This window comes from Schistocerca nitens, chromosome 9 (assembly GCF_023898315.1).
Source record: "Schistocerca nitens isolate TAMUIC-IGC-003100 chromosome 9, iqSchNite1.1, whole genome shotgun sequence".
Classification (NCBI taxonomy): domain Eukaryota; kingdom Metazoa; phylum Arthropoda; class Insecta; order Orthoptera; family Acrididae; genus Schistocerca; species Schistocerca nitens.
The window spans coordinates 503,177,383-503,192,321 of NC_064622.1; the positions used below are offsets into that span (position 1 = coordinate 503,177,383).

At 47.8% G+C, this 14,939-nt stretch overlaps 1 protein-coding gene across 1 annotated transcript; it reads left to right on the top strand.

The window, feature by feature from the left end:
- The first annotated feature begins 9,891 nt into the window (after window positions 1-9,891).
- On the top strand, window positions 9,892-14,287 carry LOC126204378 (sialidase-like). Its single transcript, XM_049938750.1, has 2 exons — window positions 9,892-10,748; window positions 14,062-14,287. The coding sequence occupies exons 1-2, from the start codon at window positions 9,892-9,894 to the stop codon at window positions 14,285-14,287; spliced, it is 1,083 nt and encodes a 360-aa protein (XP_049794707.1).
- The last annotated feature ends 652 nt before the right edge of the window (window positions 14,288-14,939 follow it).

Below are 14,939 nucleotides of genomic sequence, written 5' to 3' on the forward strand. Positions count from 1 at the left end.
CTGATGAAAATCATTTTGATTCAGGAAACTTCAGAATCAACGAAGGAAAACCTGCAGTCCAGCTGAACAAGGGACCCAAACAATTTGGCACAGTTTTTGTTGTGCACAAATCAATTATAGACTCCATAATAAACTTCCATTCAACATCAGAAAGAATCTAGACAATTTCAGTAAAATCTGGAAACAAGGCATACACACTGATAAATGCACATGCCCCCACAAATGATTACAATAGAAAAGATCCACAGGCAATAGATGACTTCTGGAAACTGTTGGAGGAAGCCTGAAGTAAAATCCCTACTCATCACGTGGAAATTATGTTAGAAGATTTCAATGAACAACTCGACAAAGAGAAAAAATTCAGGAAAACAACGGGAATTCATATAGCTCACAAGAGAGCAAATAAAAACGGCGATTTTTTTGGGGGGGAGGGGGGGTTTAAGGGCGCTCAACTACTGAGGTCATTAGCGCCCAGTCACAATTGTTAGAGCACATAGAATCTAGTAAAACTCAAGGGGGGGGGGGGACACCAGAAAGTTCGTACAAAGATGCAGATAAAATAAGTGAAAGGGCTAGATGTCTTTGGACAAGCCAGTCAAAGTAATGAAACGAAGAACACGAGCAGCTGCTCGAGCGTCATCAGCTAAAATATCCTGTAAAGTAGATGGCAGAGACAGGACAACACGAGATTGATTAAAGCGGGGACACGACAATAAAACATGGCGCTCTGTTAATGCATGACCACAAGGGCACTGCGGGGCTGGGTCACCGGAGACCAGGTAGCGGTGGCTAAACCGGAAATGCCCAATCCGCAACCTGGTCAGAAGGACCTCTTCTCGCCGAGATGGTCGGAAGGAGGTCGTCCAAGCAGTTGGGAACGGTTTTACTGCCCGGAGCTTGTTTCCTTGAAGTGATGACCAAGTATCCCACCACAACGACACAAGCCTCTTACAAACAACCCCACTAACGTCAGATGACAGGACACAATGGGAGGCTGGCCGAGGCAGGAGGACTGCAGCCTTGGCTGCAGCATCAGCAGCCTCATTCCCAGGCACTCCTACATGGCCGGGAACCCACAGAAAGCTGACAGGAGAGCCATCTTCAGCAAAAGGATGGAGGGATTGCTGGATCCGTTGCACCAAGGGATGGACCGGATATGGAGCTCCAAGGCTCTGAAGAGCACTGAGTGAATCAGAGCAGAGTACATACGATGAATGGCGGTGGCGGCGGGCATACTGAACGGCCTGATGGAGAGCAAACAGCTCGGCCGTAAAGCTGGAACACTGGTCGAGGAGCCGGTATTTAAAGGTGGCGGCCCCGACGACAAAGGCACAGCCGACACCATCGTCAGTCTTGGAGCCATCGGTGTAAATAAACGTGTGACTGGCAAGTAGCTCACGAAGTTCGACAAACCGTGGGCAATACACTGCAGCCGGAGTACCCTCCTTCGGGAGTGAGCTGAGGTCGAGATAAATATGAACCGGAGCCTGGAGCCAAGGTGGTGTCGGGCTCTCACCCTCTCTGAAGGTGGTAGGGAGGGCAAAATCCAACTGTCGAAGCAGGCGACTAAAGCGGACTCCAGGGGGCAGCAGGGGAGATACATACAACCCATACTGACGGTCGAGAGAATCGGCGAAGAAGGACTGATAAGAGGGGTGGTCGGGCATTGACAACAGCCGGCAGGCATACCGACAAAGCAGTACGTCGCGCCGGTAGGGCAATGGTAATTCGGCAGCTTCAGCATAAAGACTCTCGACGGGACTAGTGTAGTATGCTCCGGTCGCAAGACGTAACCCCCTATAGTGGATGGAGTTGAGACGGCGTAGGAGGGATGGCCGAGCAGACGAGTAGGCGAGGCTCCCATAATCCAGCTTCGATCGGACTATGGACCGATACAAGCGAAGCAGGACAGTGCGATCCGCTCCCCAAGATGAACCACTAAGTACTCTGAAGACATTAAGGGAACGTGTACAACGGGCAGCCAAATAAGAGACCTGCGGCGACCAACAAAGTTTCCTGTCCAGTGTGAGCCCTAGAAACTTAGTTGTTTCCACGAATGGGAGAACAACTGGACCGAGATGTAAGGATGGCGGAAGGAACGCTTTATATCGCCAAAAGTTGATGCAAACCGTCTTCTCTTCAAGCCATTTGCCACACTCCATGAGTATAGGCTGTCGAGACAACGCTGAAGGCAGCGCTCCAGGAGGCATGTTCTCTGGGCGCTGCAGTAGATCGCGAAGTCATCGACAAAAAGAGAGCCTGAGACATTAGGTGGAATGCAATCCATAATTGGATTGATCGCTATGGCAAAAAGGGCTACGCTCAAGACGCCCTGAGGCACTCCGTTCTCCTGGAGGAAGACGTCGGACAATACGGAACCCACACGTACCCTAAACTTTCGATCTGTTAAAAAGGAATCAATAAAAAGGGGCAGGCGACCGCGTAGACCCCACCTGTGCATAGTGCGGAGGATACCTCCTCTCCAACAGGTATCATAAGCCTTCTCCAAATCGAAGAACACGACTACCGTTTGGCGCTTTCGCAAAAAGTTGTTCATGATGAATGTCGACAAGGTCACAAGGTGATCAACAGCGGAGCGGCGGCGACGAAAGCCGCATTGAACATTGGTAAGTAGCCGTCGAGATTCAAGAATCCAAACTAACCGAGCGTTAACCATGTGCTCCATCACCTTACAGACACAGCTTGTAAGAGAAATGGGGCGGTAACTAGAAGGAAGGTGTCTATCCTTCCCGGGTTTCGGTATAGGAACCACGACGGCGTCACGCCAACGCATGGGGACTTGACCTTCGGTCCAGACGCGATTGTAGGTACGAAGAAGGAAGCTTTTGCCTGCCGGAGAAAGGTGTACTAGCATCTGAACGTGAATGTCATCTGGCCCCGGAGCAGAGGACCGGGGCAGTGCAAGTGCACGTTCGTGTTCCTGCATAGTAAAGGGGGCATTATAATTTTCCAGATTCAGCGAGTGGAAGGAAGGTCGCCGAGCCTCTTCTGCCTTGGAAGGAAGGCAGGGTGGTAATGGGCGGAGCTGGATACCTCCGCGATAAAGCGGCCGAAGGCGTTGGAGACATCCACAGGATCAACAAGGACCTCATTACCCGAAGTCAGGCCAGGTACCGAGGAGTGGGCCTTAATGCCCGACAGCCGGCGCAGGCCACCCCAGACGACAGGAGTAAAACTGTTAAAGGAGCTGGTGAAAGAGGGCCAACAAGCTTTTTTGCTGTCTTTGATGACTCTACGGCATTGCGCTCGGAGTCGTTTGTATCCAATACAATTCGCCAACGTAGGATGGCGGCGAAAAGTGCGTAAAGAACGTCGTCGAGCACGGATAGCGTCTCTACAAGCCTCATTCCACCAGGGGAGTGAAGAAGAGGTAGTACGAGGAATGGAACGTTCGGCAGCATTGATGATAACGGCCGTGAGGTATTCGACCTGACTGTCACAACTGAGAAAATCGTGGTCCGGAAAGGTCGCCAGGGAGGAGTAAAGTCCCCAGTCAGCTTTCGGTACGTTCCAGCTCGAAAGACGTGGGGATAGGGTGTGGTGCAGGAGACGAACGACACAGGGGAAGTGGTCGCTCGAATAGGTGTCAGAAAGGACATACCACTCGAACCGACGGGCAAGAGTGGTAGAACAGATCGAGAGGTCCAAGTGGGAGTAGGTATGAGTAGAGTCCGAGAGGAAAGTCGGGGCGCCAGTATTGAGGCAGACAAGATTGAGATGGTTGAAGACATCCGCCAAGAGGGAGCCTCTCTGACAGGATGCAGGAGAGCCCCAAAGGGGATGATGGGCATTGAAGTCGCCAAACAATAAAAACGGCGGAGGAAGCTGAACAATCAGGTGCATCATGTCAGCCCGACTAACTGCGGATGATGATGGAGTGTAGACGGTACAAACAGAAAAAGTAAAGGCAGAAAGAGTAATATGGACAGCTATTGCTTGGAGTGGAGTGGTCAATGGGATGGGATGGTAATAGACATCGTCCCGAACGAGCAACATGACCCCACCATGAGCTGGAATACCGTCCACAGGGTGAGGTCAGACCGCTCCGAGGTATAGTGGGTAAAAGCAATACGGTCAGTTGGGCGCAACTTGGTTTCCTGGAGACCAAGGACGAGCGGACAGTGCAGGAGGAGGAGCAGTTGTAATTCCTACCGATTAGATCGAATACCTCGTATGTTCCAATGTAACAAAGCCATCGCTAGTCAGAAAAAAGGGGGAACGACACGGGTGAAGAGCTGGTCACCTCGACGGCCGCGGAGGGCCAGGTTTCGAGGGAACAACGCTACAACCGGCGGGAGGCGAATCCTGTTCCATCGAGTCGTCGCCGGCTGCGGCCGCTTTCCCGGGTTGCGGAGGAGGGGCAGCATCATTCGCCGACGAGAGGCCAGCTGAGCGCCTAGCAGCAGAGCGTCCCGGCGAAACTGAGGACGGCCGGGAGCAGCGACTCACGGAGGGAGCGTCAGACGAAACGCGCCGGGGTGGAGAGGGGGATAAGGACTTCTTCTTGGAGGCTTTCTTGGAAGTCCGATGAGGCACGGGGATGGTGGGCTGGACCCGAAGAAGGTCCTCACGCGCGGGATACGTTGTGGAACGCCGGACCTCGGGAGCCGGGGTCCGGAACGTTTCCCCGATGGACGCCTGAGAAGAGGATCGCTCACTTGGAATCACTATAATAAGAAATCTATTTCTGTCAATGCGAAACTAAGGCATTACAACACAGTAGTCCTACCAGAAGCACTTTATGTTGCAGAAACTACAGTGATTCATGGTCATACTAAGATCAGAGAGATTGAAAAGCAGGAAAGAAAAATTCTGAGGAAAATATATGGACCAGTGTTTCGGGAAGGAATTTGGATGAAGAGGCCAACGAGAGAGATTTACAAAGACATAGAGACGATAACAGACACTATTAGAAAGAGAAGGATGAAATTTTATGGGCATATCAGCAGAATGAATTAAAGCAGGCTCACAAGACAAATCTTTGAGATGGTAAACAAGAGCAAAAACAAGATAAAGTGGATTACTGAAGCAGAAGAAGACATTAAAGAACTGGGGATCGCACAAGACAACATAAACAATAGAGAACAGTTTAGAACTATCATAGCCGGCCGCGGTGGTCTAGCGGTTCTAGGCGCTCAGTCCGGAACCGCGCGACTGCTACGGTCGCAGGTTCGAATCCTGCCTCGGGCATGGATGTGTGTGATGTACTTAGGTTAGTTAGGTTTAAGTAGTTCTAAGTTCTAGGGGACTGATGACCACAGATGTTAAGTCCCATAGTGCTCTGAGCCATTTGAACCATTTTTTAGAACTATCATACAGAAACACACGCTTAAACAAGAACATACGGAGAACAGAACGGGAAAAAGATGGTCGGAAGAACGCAAGAGAGTACACAGTGAACGTATGAAGAGAATTTGAGAAGAACGAATATAGAAGAAGAAATCATGAGTACTCAAGTTCAATCGCTCTCTCAAAAGGGAATAATACATAATAATAATAATAATAATAATAATAATAATAATAATAATAATAGTATTTAGAGTACAATTGCTGCAATTCAAATGTTGAAATGTGTGTGAAATCATATGGGACATAACTGCTAAGGTCATCAGTCCGTAAGCTTACACACTACTTAACATAAATTATCCTAAGGACAAACACACACGCGCCCATGCCCGAGGGAGGACTCGAACCTCCGCCGGGACCAGCCGTACAGTTGCTGCAATTGTTAAGTAACGTTTTCCGTTTCACTTTCTTATTCCCAATGCTGATTGGCCTATTTAACGTAGGTTTTCTCACCGCGATAAATGTTAAATTTGTTATGTCAGAAATAAGCAGTCGACAGAAAAATTAATAACAGGTTAATTATAAACCTGGCGATCTGTTTGTCACATGGAAACCGTACGGCCGCCAGCTGAGCAGTTGACGCTCGAGCGGACCATTGTGCGCCACACACTGAGGTGGCGCCCCCTGACATCGTGTCGGACCTCCTTTCGGCCGGCGTAGTGCAGCTACTCCACGTGGCGTGGACTCGACAAGTTGGTGGGAGTCCCCTGCAAAACTACTGAGTCGTGCTGCCGCTACAGCCGTCCATAATTGTAAAAGTGTTGCCAGAGGAGGGCCTTGTATACCAACTGACCTCTCGGTTATGTTCCATAAATGTTCAATCGGATTCATGTCGGTGGATTCATTCGGTGGCCGAATCATTCGCTCGAATTGTCCACAATATTCTTCAAACCAATCGTGATCAACTGTGGCCCGGCGACAAGGCACATTGTCATCGACAAAAACAACACCTTTGTTTGGGGACACAGATTCCACGAACGGCTGAAAATGGTCTCCGAACAGCCGAAGATAACCATTTCCAGTGAATGATGGGTTCAGTTGGACCAGAGGAACCAGTCCATTCTATGTCAAAACGACCCACACCCTTGTGGAACCACCACCAGATTGCACAGTGCCTTGTTGACAACTTGGGTCCGTGACTTCGTGGGGTCTGCGCCACACTTGAACCCTACCATCAGCTCTTACCAGCTGCAATAGGGAGTTATCTAGAGGCGCCACGGTTTCCCAGTCGTCTGAGGTCCAACCGGTACGGTCACGAGGCCAGGATAGGCGCTGCAGGCGATGCCAAGCTGTCAGCAGAGGTACCCGCATCTGTCGTCTGCTGCTGTAGCCCATTAAAGTCAGACTTGGCCGCACTGTTCTGACCGATACGTTTGTCGTACGTCCCACACTGATTTATGCGGTTACTTCACTCAAGTGTTGACTGTCTGTTAGCACAGAGAACGCGGTCTGTGCTGCCGCTCGTTAAGTGAAGGCCACTGCCCACTTCATTGTCCGTGGTAAGAGGTCATGCCCGAAATTTGGTATTCTCGGCATTCTCGACATTGTGAACCTTGGAACATTGAACTACCTAAATTCCAAGTACCATTTCACGTTCAAAGTGTGTTAATTCGCGTCGTGCGGCCATAATCAAGTCGGAAACCTGATCAGCTGCGTACAAATGACAACGTGGCCAGTGCACTGCCATTTTATAGTGTTTGCACGCGACGCTACCATCATGTGCGCATGTGTGTATCGCTATCCCATCAATTATCTCCCCTCAGTGTATTTCACTGAAAAATCTCGTGTTAGAAAACTCTGACAGAGTCCCGGTTTGGAGAATACGAAAATTTTATGTGTTCTTAAGTTTAATAACAAAACAGTTTCCCAAATTGTCAGAAATTCGGTAACGTCTTCAGAATATGCATTTCCGTAACCTATTCATATATCGTATTAATAATTTGGTGTCGCAAATAAAACCGAAATGAAAATATTGTGCAGTTCTTGCAGTACGCACTGATGCAACTTACACTACTGGACATTAAAATTGCTACACCACGAAGATGACGTGCTACAGACGCGAAATTTAACAGACAGGAAGAAGATTCTGTGATATGCAAACGATTAGCTTTTCATAGCATTCACACAAGATTGGCGCCGGTGGCGACACCTACAACGTGCTGACATGAGGAAAGTTTCCAACCGATTTCTCATACACAAACAGCAGTTGACCGGCGTTGCCTGGTGAAACGTTATTGTGATGCCTCGTGTAAGGAGGAGAAATGTGTACCATCACGTTCCCGACTTTGATAAAGGTTCGACGACCTGTGCAGCAGCATGGACTATCAGCCCGGAGACCATGGCTGCGGTTACCTTTGACGCTGCATAACACACAGGAGCGCCTGCGATGGTGTACTCAACGACGAACCTGGCTGCACGAATGGCGAAACGTCATTTTTTCGCATGAAGGTTCTGTTTACAGCATCATGATGGTCGCATCCGTGTTTGGCGACATCGCGGTTAACGCACATTCGAAGCGTGTATTCGTCATCGCCATGCTGGCGTATCACCCGGCGTGATGGTATGGGGTGCCACTGGTTACACGTCTCGGTCACCTCTTGTTCGCATTAACGGCACATTGAACAGTGGACGTTACATTTCAAATGTGTTACGACCCGTGGCTCTACCCTTCATTCCATCCCTGCGAAACCCTACATTTCGGCAGGATAATGCACGACCGCATGTTGCAGGTTCTGTACGGGCCTTTCTGGATACAGAAAATGATCGGCTGCTGCCCTGGCCAGCACATTCTCCAGTTCTCTCACCAACTGAAAACGTCTGGTCAATGGCGGCCGAGCAACCGGCTCGTCACAATACGCCAGTCACTACTCTTGATGAACTGTGGTATCATGTTGAAGGTTCATGGGCAGCTGTAGCTGTACACGCCATCCAAGCATTGTTTGACTCAATGCCCAGGTGTATCAAGTCCGTTATTACGGCCAGAGGTGGTTGTTCTGGGTACTGATTTGTCAGGATATATGCACCCAAATTGCGTGAATATATAATCACATGTCATTTCTAGTATAATATATTTGTCCAATGAATACCCGTTTATCATCTACATTTCTTCTTGGTGTAGCAATTTTAATCGCCAGTGCCGTATATGCGGGGGATATTCGGAAAGTAAATTCCGATCGGCCAAGAAATAGAAACCACTGTGAAAATCTAATAAAACTTTGCACATATGTGTTGACAGTGTCTCTACTAATCCTGTCGGTTACATCACTTCGCTCCTTTCAGTTCTGAGCGCACGGTGATCACGTAAAGATGCGTAGAAAATAGTGTCTCCCACCAGGTAAGAGGTCCTGGTGAGGGATTTCGCCTGATATTACGCAGCCCACATTACAGAACTGTCGTACGGTTCCTACTTCGTGACAATTCTCGTCCGCATTCTGCAGAAGCAATTAAATTGCTCCTGCAGCTGTTTCGATGGGAACTGTTTGATTACCCGCTCTGCAGCCCGTGTTTCATCTCTGCTCACATTAACTACTGGATATGAAGAAAACATTTTCGCACAGATAACGAGCTACAGATGAGCGGAGAGAATTGGCGGGAATCACAGGCGGCTGCCTTCTATGACGAGGGTATAGGAAAGTTGGTACAACGCTACGGCAAATGTCTGAGTCGGAGTGGTGACTATGAAGAGCAGTGGCTGGAAGCTGTAGCTAACTGTTGCAGATAAAAATACTTCTGATTTTCAAAGTGGTTTTCATTTCGCGTTCAACCGGAGTTTGGTTTCCAAATAGCTCTAGTATTTATAGAGTGAGTAGTTTGTGAGAGTTGAATGAAATGTGAGAATGCGTTTGAGTCGCCAGAGGGACGTGGCGCCTCCACTCCTGCCGAACTGACGGTCGTGAAGCAGGTCTGGACACGCTCTCATCTCCTTCGCCGGTTTTTGGCAGCGTCAAGGACACGAGTGCTGCATTGCGGATTCTGCTATTGAAAAGACTCCGCATGTCTCTAAAAGAACGTGGCGCGTAATGAATACTCTGTCCTCAGTTAGCGGAATAACCAGACGAGTTTTACGAATATGCGAGATGATGGAAGACACGTTCTGTTATATACTCGAGACGTTTCTTGGTGACCCTGAAACGCAAGGTTGCAAACACACTGCTTTGTTGTATTTATTTGATGTTGTGTAGACAAACGTCAACATCTCCTACAGTCTGAACATTCAGAAACTTAGAATCACAGCAAAACTTATTTCTTCATTCTGTCTAATCATATGTTTGGTTCAATAACTACAGTCATGCTCCAGGGTCTGTCACTAGCGTTTTATGATCCTATCTTGTAGTAACTGTTCAATGAACTCCTACATTAATGGCTGTAAATTTGCCACTATACTACACAGTTTCCTATAAATCGGGGTACCATACCCTGTAGGTATCGGCGCCGAGTTACCAGAGCTGCCGGTAACCACTCACGTCAATAATCACCCACAAGTCACCAGTGACCCACAAGTCACCAGTGACCCACAAGTCACCAATGACCCATAAGTCACCAGTGACCCACAAGTCACCAATGACCCACAAGTCACCAATGACCCACAAGTCACCAATGACCCACAAGTCACCAATGACCCACAAGTCACTCATCACCTACAAGTCACTAATAACCCACAAGTCACTAATAACCCACAAGTCACTAATGACCCACAAGTTACTAATGATCCATAAGTTACTAATGATCCACAAGTTACTAATGATCCACAAGTCACCAATGACCCACAAGTCACCAATGACCCACAAGTCACCAATGACCCACAAGTCACCAATGACCCACAAGTCACCAATGACCCACAAGTCACCAATGACCCACAAGTCACCAATGACCCACAAGTCACCAATGACCCACAAGTCACCAATGACCCACAAGTCACCAATGACCCACAAGTCACCAATGACCCACAAGTCACCAATGACCCACAAGTCACCAATGACCCACAAGTCACCAATGACCCACAAGTCACCAATGACCCACAAGTCACCAATGACCCACAAGTCACCAATGACCCACAAGTCACCAATGACCCACAAGTCACCAATGACCCACAAGTCACCAATGACCCACAAGTCACCAATGACTCACAAGTCACTCATCACCTACAAGTCACTCATCACCTACAAGTCACTCATCACCTACAAGTCACTCATCACCTACAAGTCACTCATAACTCACAAGTCACTCATCACTCACAAGTCACTAATAACCCACAAGTCACCAATGATCCATAAGTTACTAATGATCCACAAGTCACCAATCACCCACAAGTCACTAATCACCCACAAGTCACCAATGACCCACAAATCACCAATGATCCACAAGTCACCAATCATCCACAAGTCACTATTGTCCCAAAAGTCACTATTGTCCCAAAAGTCACTAATGACCCCAAGTCACTAATCACCCACAAGTCACTAACCACCCACAAGTCACTAACCACCCACAAGTCACTAACCACCCACAAGTCACTAACCACCCACAAGTCACTAGACTTCAACAATGCTTCTTCCACAGCTATGCAATCACTGCTATTCAAGTGGCCCACCTTCTCTCGTAACACCACTGCATCGACGGTTTGCTTACGGCTTATATCCAGACTCAACGCACCGAAGTCTTCTTCCTCTAATACTTCCAGAGTGGCTATATTTTTTGACAGGCTATCTTGACCTCTGGCGAAGTTATCTATGCTGACTGGAACCGCATGTTCCCGGTTAACGTCACTCGTGTGCGCTGTACTTCTGCGCACAAAGCAGCGTCAACCACCCAGCTCATCATTTCTTGAGAGTGACTCAACCACGGCCGAAGGTCCACAAGGCAAGCAGCTACTTACTGAAACCCACACTACTTTTCCCGTACCTGCCAGTATTTTATAGTGTTGATCGATCTTCAACGAACTCATCTGCAGTTTAGCTGGCCTCACCTTGATGACAGGTGGCCCTTGTAACATTCCTTCGTTTGCAGCTGTATTACCCGACTGAACACAGGTCTCACAGAGCTCAACCGTGCATTGCCAAAAATCAATCCTAGCATGACGTTTGTCGAGATAATCTAGCCAGAGGATCACTGAATATCATTCAGCCACATATGGCAAAACTTCCATACTCTCTTTAAACTTAGTTTTCCGAATAGCAAAATGAAGTACTGTCGTACACAATAAATCAAAACTGTCATTGCCAGCCCCCAAGTAACTTATATCACGGTGATACAAGTCTCTTCTTGCTCACTAGATGCGGACTGATAAGGGACGAGCTGTAACACCGCTTATGTGCGATCTGTGTAAAAAAGAATTACGGAAAATCTTTTAGCTTGACCAATGTCCAATGTCGGACTGACTACAGCGAATCGTGGTTTCCGATCACACAAAAACGGCCGTTACGTAGGCGGGAGAGAAAACCGTCCTGCTTTTTCAAAAATAATATTAATATTCTTGAGTTTCCCCCCCCCCCCCCCTCCCTCTCTCTCTCCTTCTGTCTCTCTCTCTCTCTCTCTCTCTTTCGACGTCATTAAAATGTGAACTCAAAAAATTTCTTTTATAATTAACCAGCTTGACTGAAAAATTTATGGCCGTGAATCTCCAAAATTAAAAGCACATGAATTTCTATCCACACTGAACTTCATCTATCCTGATGGACTTTATTAAAATGGAACAAGCAGGTTCTAAGTAATAAATATAAGTGATAGTTATCTCTACGGGATGGGCACAATGGCGGCTGTGTAAATCGGGACCAAGCCTGCTAATTTTTCTCATAAAAATACGCCAGCTGATCCACTAGATGAGCTACTAAAAATGACACCCAATCAACATTCAGTTAGCATATTATGGCAACTGACCCTAAAAGAGTGAGGTCATCCACATGAGTACTAAAAGAAATCCATTAAACTTCGGTTATCCGATAAATCAATTAAATCTAAAGTCCGTAATCCTAAATAAACGCTGCGCAGGGTAGACTCACGGTCTGAGGCGCCTCGTCACGGTTCGCGCGGCTGCCCCCGTCGGAGGTTCGAGTCCTCCCTCGGGCATGGGTGTGTGTGTTGTTCCTAACGTAAGTTAGTTTGAGTTAGATTAAGTAGTATGTAAGCCTAGGGACGGATGACCTCAGCAGTTTGGTCCCATAGGAACTTAATACAAATTTCCAATTTTTTTTTTTCAAATAATTACTTAGGAGTTAACACTTACGGTCAACATAATTTAGAAAGAACATACAGAAAATGTTGTAGGGAAGGCGGCAAAGACTGCGATTTATTGGCAGAACACTTAGAAGATGCAACAGAGTTCCTAAAAAGACTGCCTACACTACGCTTGTGTGTCCTCTTTTGGGGTACTGCTGCGCGGTCTGGGGTCCTTACCAGTTAGGATCAACGGAGTACATCGAGAAAGTGAAAAGAAGAGCAGCATGTTTTGTGTTATCTAGAAATAAGTGAGAGGGTGTCACGCACATGATGCAGGATTTGGGGTGGACGCCATTAAAACAAAGGCGTTTTTCGTTGCGACGGCAAGTTCTCACGAAATTTCAACCACCAACTTTCTCCTCTGAATACGAAAATAGTTTGTTGACGCCGACCTACAAAGGGAGAAACGACCATTATAACAAAATAAGGGAAATCAGAGCTCGTACGGCAAGATGTAGGGTTTTACCACGCGCTCTTCCAGAGTGGAATAATAGGTAATTATTGCGAATGTGGTTCTATGACGCCTCTGCCAGGCACTTCTGTGTGATTTGCAGAGTATCCATGTAGATGTGGATGTACCTGTTGTAAGTCGGCTGTTTAGGTTTTTATGTTGGTAACGCCATGTAGCGCTCTATATGAAAATCACTGACTGTGCTGTGTGCAGTCTGTGGCTGATTTGCATTGTTGGAATTTGCTATTGTAGTGTTGGGCAGTTGGCTGTTAACAGCCCGTAGCGTTGCGCAGTTGGAGGTTAGCCGCCAGCAGTGGTGGATGTGGCGAGAGAGATGGCGGAGTTTTGAGAGCGGATGATTTTTTATATATATATATATATATATATATATATATATATATATATATATATATATATATATATATATATAATGACTTAATGACTTTTGAACACTATTAAGGTAAATACATCGTTTGTTCTCTATCAAAATCTTTCATTTGCTAAGTATGCCTATCAGTAGTTAGTGCCTTCAGTAGTTAGAATCTTTTATTTAGCTGACAGTATTGGCTCTCGCTGTATTGCAGTAGTTCGAGTAACGAAGATTTTTGTGAGGTAAGTGATTCATGAAAGGTATAGGTTATTGTTAGTCAGGGCCATTCTTTTGTAGGGATTTTTGAGAGTGAGATTGCGTTGCGCTAAAAATATTGTGTGTCAGTTTAGTGATGATCAGAATAAGTAAAGAGAGAAATGTCTGAGCACCTTCAGTTTTGCTGAGCTGTTTTAAAATCAAATAACGTAAGGGGTTTACCAGCACAATCATTCATAAATTTTTCTAAGTGGACGTTTCATACTGTATAATAATCTAACGTGGCTCAGTGGCACGGTATAGCTCTTTCAGTTGGACGTCTCTTCGGCGACTCGCATCAACCTAAGCGATCGCAGTTATCCAGCCGAAGGAAGGGGCTCGGAGTTGAATGTGGGATCCGTGCCACGTGCCTCGTCTGCCGAGTGTCTGCATCGCTGTGAGGCAGCAAGGGCGCCGGACTGGCGGCCAGTGCTGAAGTGTCGGTCGAGCGAGCGTTTCGCAAGCCGCGTCCACGGCGGGTGGACTACACTTCCGCGCCGACGCCGACTGCTGGCGTGGCTGGCCGGGGACGAGTGGGGGCGGACGGAGCACTGCAGCGGCGGCGGGGCGGGGGCGGGCAGCAGCTGGTCCGCGGCCGGAAGCGCGGGCCGCCCCGCCGCCAGCTGTCGTAAACAGGAAGCGGCGGTCTGTGTCTGCCTGCCTGCCTGTCAGTCCCAGCTGCGACTCTCCGGCAGAGGGGCGCTCACGCGATCAGTTGACCTTCTGAGGGCGCATACTGACCTATTGTCGGTACCAACAACACTGACGACCAGTACTGATGAACTCCAAAATATTTTTTACTAAGATGGTATCTGTTCTTTCGGACATGTCAGAAAGAACAGAAGCCATCGGTGACCAAGCAGCTCGTTAGAATGAAATTATAGTGAAATGAACACCCTTAGCTGCTTACAGGCGTTGACATACGTCAAGGGGGACAGCTGAAAATGTGTGCCCCGACCGGGACTCGAACCCGGGATCTCCTGCTTACATGGCAGACACTCTGTCCATCTGAGCCACCGAGCACACAGAGGATAGCGCGACTGCAGGGATTTATCTCTGACACGCCCCCCGCGAAACCCACATTCTCAACGTATTGTCCCGCACTACATTCGTAGTGCCCCCGCCCATTATACTCATTACTCACGACGCGTTGCCGATTCCCTTAAGAGTTCGGGCACTGTTTGTGCATTCGCACAGGAGAAGAAGATGGTCAACTGGCCGGTGAGCCTTAACTATATATTTACTAAGATGGTATCTGTTCTTTCGGACTACGAATGTAGTGCG